The sequence below is a fragment of the Microtus ochrogaster genome, chromosome 7, assembly GCF_000317375.1.
Source record: "Microtus ochrogaster isolate Prairie Vole_2 chromosome 7, MicOch1.0, whole genome shotgun sequence".
Lineage (NCBI taxonomy): Eukaryota > Metazoa > Chordata > Mammalia > Rodentia > Cricetidae > Microtus > Microtus ochrogaster.
Window position 1 is genome coordinate 9,597,675 of NC_022014.1, and position 8,046 is coordinate 9,605,720.

Here is an 8,046-nt window from a genome sequence, read left to right on the forward strand (position 1 = left end):
CACTGCTGATGAGGGGGGCCGTACACTGCTGATGAGGGGGCCGTACATTGAGGCTTTCATCTTCTCACTTCCTCCTCCTCTTTCTCCCTTTCCTTTCTGTTCTCAAACAGGCTCTCACGTAGCTAGGCTGAAACTCTCTGTGTAGCCGAGATGACCTTGAATTTCTCATCCTTCTGCTCCTCCTCTGGACTGCTGGAATTGCAGTTTTATCCCACCAAACCCAGGGCTTCCTGCCTGTTAGGCAAGCCCTCTGCTAACTTCAACTATACCCCCCAGCCCAGGGAGATCTTGCACACGTGTCCTTTATCAAGTTGAGGTGCTTTTGGTCACTTTTGTTTTTGGATTTTGCTTTGGGAATATTTTTGTTTGTTTTCTATTATTGTTGTTGTTGTTATTGTGTGTTTGTGCACACATATAGACGTATGCCATAGTATGTGTAGGGAGGTCGCAGGACGTCAGTTCCTGCCTTCCACCTTTATGTAGAGTCTAAGGATTTAACTCTTGTCTTGGCTTTGGGGCACACACTGTACCTGCTGAGTCATCTCGCCGGCCTCCTTATTTATTGTTTGTTTGAAGACAGATCCTAGGCTGACCTCAGACTCACTCGGTAGTCAAGGATGACCTTGAACTACTAGATTCCAGGAAACTTCAATACCTAGCTTGTTGAGTGTTTTTATCATGAACCAACATTGCATTTTACCAAATGCTTTCTTTTTTTGCCTCTATTGAGATGATCTGAAAGAGCCGTTATTATTGGTTCCCTCTAACAAGCTCTTCAGAGCATATGTGCACATTCTTTGTTTCCATCCGCCCCCTTTTCGCTCGGTAGCGGATCTCACTGCTGACTCCAACAGCGCAAATGGACCTCTCTCATCCTTCTCTCTGGCTGCATGGTGACATTGCAAGGACTCATTGTGTGACTGAGTCTTAGTTTATGTACCCAACGTGCTGTTGATGGCTGTAAAATGCTTTGCAAATTGTGTAACATCAGCCCCTCTGGAAAGTAAATGCGGCAGGATCCTGGGAATGTGCAAGTGTGTATGAAGGTAGAATGTGGCATGTGACATGGTGGTCATGTGATATTGTAGGTGGTGTCCCTTGGTCCTTAGAGTAGCACTTATTGGGTTCTACCACAGCCCATGGGCACTGGGAAATGAGGCAGGATCACACACAGTTTGTTGCATTGGCCTGTGGCCTGTTGATACTGGCATGGACCTTGCCTTTACCTCCTCGTGTTTCACTGGTCCAGCAGGTCTCAAACCTGAACAAACACCCCAGTGTCTTCAGGGAACTTGGAGCTCTCCAGGCTGCACTGACAGAGACTTCTGAGTCAGAGCTCAGAGCTCTCTGTGTTGGAGTTGAAAGAGAACTAGGGCGGAAAGAAACTTCAGATACCATGGCCTTCTCTAAGCTTCCTGTACCCTCCTCTCCCCAGGTTACAACCATCCAGCTCTGGCGAAACTCATCCAACAGCCTCAAAACGCGGTACGTCTCCCTGATGTGCAGACAATCTGCCAATGATCAGCCTTACTAAGCATCTTTAGACATGGTTCATCCTCAGCTCTCCATATGCTTGCTGAGCCTGTATTCTGTGCCAGGCACTCAGATGCCTTACTGAGGTGCCGCCTGGGTTTCCTCAGCTTGAACTAGAGTCACCTGAGAAGAGCAGAAGCTCAGTAGTAGAGGAAATGCCTCCATCTCATTGTTCTGTGGGCGTATCTATAGGATATTTTCTTGATAGATGTGGGAGGGTCCAGCTCACCGTGGGTGGTGCTACCCCTGGGCAGTGTTCCTGGGTTGTGTAAGGAAGCAGGCTGAGGGACTAGAGAGATGGCTTAATAGTTAAGAGCACTTGTTGCTCTTGCAGAGGACCTGGATTGGGGTCCTAGCACCTACATGCTCACATCTGTCTGTAACTCCAGTTCCAGGGAATCCGTTGCCTCTTCTGACCTCCACCGGCTCCTGTATGCATGTGGTGCACACACATACACTTAGGCATGCACATAAAATAAAATAAATTTTATTTAAAAAATAATCAAGCAAGCTGCAGGCAACATGCTAGTAAGCAGCAGTTCCTCCATGGACTCTGCTTCAGTTCCTGCCTCCAGGTTCCTGCTTTGAGTTCCTGCCCTGGCTCCCACAGAAATGGACTGTAACCTGTAAGACAAACAAGCCTTACCTCCCTAAAGATGTGTTAGTTCTGGTACTAGTCACAGTGACAGAATGTAACTAGGACAATGAGAAAAACTCAGCACCCCTACTCCCATGCAGACAGTCATTTAACCCCATATGTCGGTTGAGAATTGTAACCACATTTAGGCTACAGAGTAAAGGACGCAGTGCTGTATAGGCAAAAGACAATGATAACACTTAACATATGAACAATGTATATGTGCAAAGTATTGTGTTCTGCTCTTTAAGATTTTTGTTTTGTTTTTTATGTTGTTGTTGTTTTAAGACAGGGTTTCTCTGTGTAGCTTTGAAACCTGTCCTGGAACTTGCTCTGTAGACCAGGCTGGCCTCAAACTCACAGAAATCCACTTGTCTCTGCCTCCTGAGTGCTAGGATTAAAGGCATGCACCACCACCACCCAGCTCTTAAATATATTTCTATAAAAACTTAATGCATGTGTATATTATATGTTGAGCATACCACACACACCCCATAACCACCTATATGGTCTATGCTTTATAATAGTAATGTTCTGTATTTCGGGAATGTTTAATAGATGAAGAAACTAAAGAGGAGGAAGATTATATATCTACCTTAATTAGCTTTCTCATTTGCTATAACATAAGCAACTTAAGGAGGGAAGTGCTTATTTTGGCTCATAATTTGGGGGTACACCATCATAATCTAAGGGTGGACCATCGTGGTAGGGAGAGCATGGTGGCAGGAACAAGAGGCAACTGGTCACAATCTTCAGACTTGATTTCCCTTCCCACCAGCATTGGGGTAGGGGGTCTCCACCACATCACTTCATATCCTGTCCAACACTTAGAGTGTGTGTGTGTGTGTGTGTGTGTGTGTGTGTGTGTGTGTGTGTGTGTGTTTCTGTGTGACTCAGAGGAGAATATCCTTGTCTACTCATGTCAGGAAACTTGATCCCTAAAGGAAAGCAAGGGACGAAAAAAGCCCAATCCTAGTCAAGAAGTGAACTCCACTCTTAACTGTGCTGGGAATATAGCTCTTGCCTAGCTTGCAGTTTGCATTGTACAGACTGGATGTAGCTGTGCATGACTCTAATTCCGGTCCTCAGGAGGTACATACAATGATATCAGATGTTCCAAGCCATCTTTGGCGGTAGAACAAATTCAAGGCTAGCCTGGGCTACAAAAGACCCTATTCCAAAAAGTCCTTTTTAACCTCAAAAGTGAAGATCTCTTGAAAGAGCCATGGTCAGTTGGCATGCCCTGCCTGGGAGGGACTGGGGGACAGTCTCACCTCCAGCTCATTGAGCAGGTGCAAGGGGGAACCCCACGAAGGCAGCCAATGAAGCCAGAGGCTCAGAGGATGTGTTTACGTTCAGAGCTGCTTTGTTTCAAAACTTGTGCAGATCCCAGATGCCTTGGCAGCTGGTGCTGAGAGAATGTGTCAACAAGCATGTCACACATATTTGCAGTGTCAGCTGCCTGCGGAGGCAGTCTCCCCAACAACACATGATGTCAAGACGCAAGGATCCTGATCTTTGCAACGACGTCTTCCTGATCTCACAGGGACTCACAGGGATCTTCCCTGCCTACCCCACATACCTGCCACATCTTGCCCAGGCAAGGACTGGTCCTCACCTCCACCTCCCAGCTTGCTATGAACCTGCCCCCCCCCATTTTCCATCTAAGCCGTTCAAGGCGGGAATTACAGGTGGACCACCAAACCCACCACGCATATCCTTGGGTTCTATTCTGGTTCTCATGTTTGTCCAACAAGAGCTTCACCCACTTTCTAATCACCCCACATACACACCTGGCTTTCTATCAATCCTCTTGGCCACATTAGCACTACTGTGAAGGTAGTGATTTCATGTCACATCAGAAATGGATACGGGCCCTTGTGGAGTCTATCTGGGTTCCCGTTCTCATGTCTCCAGGGTCATCTCAATACCTTTCCCCCACGCTGTTCACTGTGCGTTTGGTCAGCCTGTGCGTAGTCACACGGCCATGAGTGACAGCTGCGGCTGGGCTTCCCTGCACCTGGGATGGATGCAAACAGAGGGCCAAGTAAGACACTTGCCAGTCTGTGACTTCCAGGCTGGTTCCACCATTCTTAAGCATGAACTCTGTACTCTCTCTCTGCCTTTTCTCCTCAAGGCTCTCTCTGTCAATACCTGGCAAGAGGTGCCCACATCGGCAGACGAAGGTCCTGAAGTTCAGAGATGTTAGGCGACTTGCCCGAGGCTATGCAGCCAAAGCCAGTTCTCTCTCCCCTTACTGCACTTTAAGACAGCCAAGCTGGTGGCAAGTCTTCTGGAAACCTGTCCTCATTTGATTCTGCAGCCACATGTCCCAGATATCTTCTGTTCTTAATGTCACGCTTTGTCGAGCAAGAACACTACCCCCACATCTTTTCTGGGCCCAGATAGGCAGTCAAGCTGCCAGGCCGCCTGTCGCTCTCCGGGGGCCTTTTTCCTGCAGCCCGTGGCAGCAGTTTGTTCCCACCCTGGTGTGAGAGTTCTTGACTTCTCACAGGCCCCATGAGTAGGTCAGAGCCAGAAGGAGATGCCTTTAATGAGATGCCCTGCCAATGAACCAAGGTCTCCAGTTGTGTCAAGCAAATGTGTGTCCAGCATTAGCATTTCTGAGCAGAGGTACCTGGAGGGCCTGGCCCAGAATGCCAACAGAAGCCAGCCAGCCCATGCTGGTGGCCTGTCTGTGTGTCTTGGGACCAATTGCCTGACCTCTCTGGTCCTCAGCAATGAGGAGAGTTCACAGTTCATACTTCTCATCCTTCTTGCCCCCTCTGCATCTTTTAGTCCTGCCAAGGAGGGGACACAAAGCAGGAGAAGCTACAAAGGCATGGATGTACCCCACTTTCTAAACCACATCCCCAAGCCATCAGGAGAATGGTTGCTGGCCTCCCTGTTCTGAGTCTCCCCCAGTGGAGCAATGGCACAGTTCAGATTTGCATTGAGCTAATTATCTGATCATGTCCAAGACAGGGAAGTGTCTTAAAGTCCCCACATCCCAGTGTGGCCTCCACTTGTCTGTTCTGGTGTGTGTGTGTGTGTGTGTGTGTGTGTGTGTGTGTGTGTGTGTGTGTGTGTTTCTGACACAGGGTCTCCTGGAATCTAGACTGGCCTCTGCCTGCCTAAAGACAGCCTTGAATTTCTGAGCTTTCTGCCTCCACTTCCCAAATGTTTGTGTTTGCTGGCGTGAGCCACCATACTAGATTTCTGCAGTGCTGGGCATGGCCTGGAGCTTTGTGCATGGTAGGTGAGCGCTCTGCCAATGGAGCAATGCCTCCACCCAGACCTCTCTGTGGACTCCAGGCTGGCCTTGAGCTTGAGAGGAATCTATGCCACACCCTGCCCAGTTCCTACTTTTTATAAAAAGTGTCCCTTTTTTCCCCCTTTTGGTTTTTGGTTTTTTGAGAGAGGGCTTCTCTCTGTAGCCCTGGCTGTCCTGAAACTCACTCTGTAGACCAGGCTGGCCTCAAACTCAGAGATCCACCTGCCTCTGCCTCCCGGGTGCTAGGATGGAAGGCTTGTGCCACCACCACCCAGCTTATAATAAATGTTCTTATTCATAGCAAGAGATTACTTTTTCATTTACAAACTGCGAAGACAGTTCGTGCCTCCTTTCTCCAGCTGCCCGCCGTGGGGGTCGTTCTCCAAATGACGCATGCAGGTTGATGCTGCTCAGGACCGCGCACAGCCTCCACTTGGAACTCACCAGTCTACACAGTGCATTTCTTTGTGATGTGCCCTAGAATCCAAGCCAAGGTGCCAAGTTGCGTTCAGTGTGCCAGTTTACAATCCAGGCCCACTTCCGAGTGACCTCACTGTACCCCTTGAGCAGCCTCTCTGCTGCCAGCCCCTGCTGGTATGTGTCAGAGGGTGAACCCCAGGATGGCTCTCCTCTTAGTCCACTGCAGTGTGTCCCTCATTAGCATGAGGGCCAGCTCCAGCACCCAGACAAGGAAGGGACTTGGGCTCCAGGTCGACCTTCAACTGCGTCCTTGAGCACAGAGTGCTTCCTTTATCGTTCTCTTGAAATCCTGGACTATTCTGAATTCACTGGCTGTAAAGTATGCCACTCCCCTTCCCCCCCATACTCATCTGCTCATCTGACCAGTGACTACCAGGGAGTGGGTGACAGATGCACTGTGCTTCCTCCTGGTCAACTGTTGCCCGCTCTCTGGGATCATTTTTTGCTGGTGGAGTGGGGCAAGGAGGAAGGCCACAGGTGGGAAGCCACAACCTCCTAGAGTGTTCCTAGAACTCCTGTACGCAAAGATGGGCACAACGTGCTCTCTCCGTTTTAAAGATAAAGTCGTTGGGGCTTTGTTTTAAATGACTTACCATTAATAATTTTAACTTTGTTTTGTTTGGGGATTTTTGAGATAATATCTCATGTAGCCAGGCTTTAAACTCACTTTGTAGGTGAGGCTGACCTTGAGCTTCTGACCCTCCTGCCTCCACCTCCCCAGTTCTGGGGTTACGGAGGTGTGCCAGCACACCTGATCTATGTTGTGCTGAGGATAGAGCCCAGATCTTCCGACCTGCTAGGCGAGTCTCTACCACCCGAACCTCAGCTCCAGCCCCTGAAGTTGTTAATATGGGACCTGCCTCACTTAGGGGCTTGCAGTACTATCCCTTAGCCAGAGGCCATTTGAAGATAAATTTGTATCACAATTTGAAAGTCAATGCACATTTCCGTTTTCTCTGGAAATGTGCTCCTGCCGTCTTTCTCAGCCTGTGGACCTCCCAGCAGCCACAGGGCGGTGCAGACTCATCTTTGAACAAACAACTTGATCTCGGTCCTTACACTTCTCTGATGTGAGAAACAAACATCAGCTCAGCATCAACTCATACTGTTGGTTTCCTTGCAGAGGGGACGAGTTCTCTGGACCCGTATCTATGAAAATGGGAGACAGTAAAGATGCTTGTGATGTTCTGACTTTTTCCACCAGCATATCTCCTTGTGTATGTGTGTACACACGCACATGCATGCACTTGTGTGTTTGTGAGTGTGCAGGGGTACATGCATCACAGCACATGTGTAGAGGTCAGACGGCAATCTCAGGTGTCAGTCCCTGTCTTCCAACAAGAACAACAAGAACAGACAGTCTCTTGTTTCCCGCTGTGCTCTCCAGGCAGCTGGCCTGAGCTTCCAAGAATTCTCCCATCTCTGCCTCGTATCCTGACACTGGGATTATAGACACTCACTACCACATCCAACTTTACATGCGTTCTGGGGATCTGAACTCAGGTCCTCACATTTACACGGTGCTTTACCCACCAAGCCAACTCTCCAGCCCCTGTTGTGGCCACAGAGTGCCCCTCCTCATCTTTTAAAATTAAGGTGCAATATTGAATTCCAGGCCAGCCTGTGCCACGTGAGACTTTGTCTCCCTGAAAAACACCCCAAACACTAAAATAACACCAATGAGCCCACAGTTCCACTTAGAGCCTATTTGACCCCCCTTAACTACATAAAGGCACTGTGTGGAACTGGACCTGGGTCAGCCCCCGAGAGCTGATGAATCTGTCTGCTGTTCTTTTACAGAGTACTTTCATCAACAGACCTGCCTTGGGCATCCTGCCTCCAGAGAATTTTGTTGACAAGCTCCGGGAGTCCTTGATGTCGGTGAGTTTGGGGGATAACCCTGCCCATGTTTGTAGTCTGCCTTCCGGCCTATCTGTCCTCAGAAGTGGCCATGGCGGGGTCAAGGAAGGATGAGATCCATAGCCAGGGAGGATGGGTGGGCAGAGGGCAGCTGCTGCAGTAGCTGTCTGGTCCATGATTCCCTGTCTCAAAGTTAAGAGAAAAAAAGAAGAAAAGGAGGGACAGAAGGAGGGAGGGAAGAATGAAGGGAGGGAGGGAGGGA

General features: G+C 49.0%; 1 protein-coding gene across 2 annotated transcripts in view; it reads left to right on the plus strand.

Moving 5' to 3' along the window:
* Positions 1-8,046, plus strand: part of Abat (4-aminobutyrate aminotransferase) — a 90,392-nt gene that overhangs the window by 62,573 nt on the left and 19,773 nt on the right. For both annotated transcript variants that reach the window (XM_026780776.1, XM_005349285.2), the window contains 2 exons: positions 1,436-1,485; positions 7,725-7,805. In XM_026780776.1, coding sequence (XP_026636577.1) covers positions 1,436-1,485; positions 7,725-7,805 — 131 coding nt within the window. The remainder of the gene's footprint in view (positions 1-1,435; positions 1,486-7,724; positions 7,806-8,046) is intronic.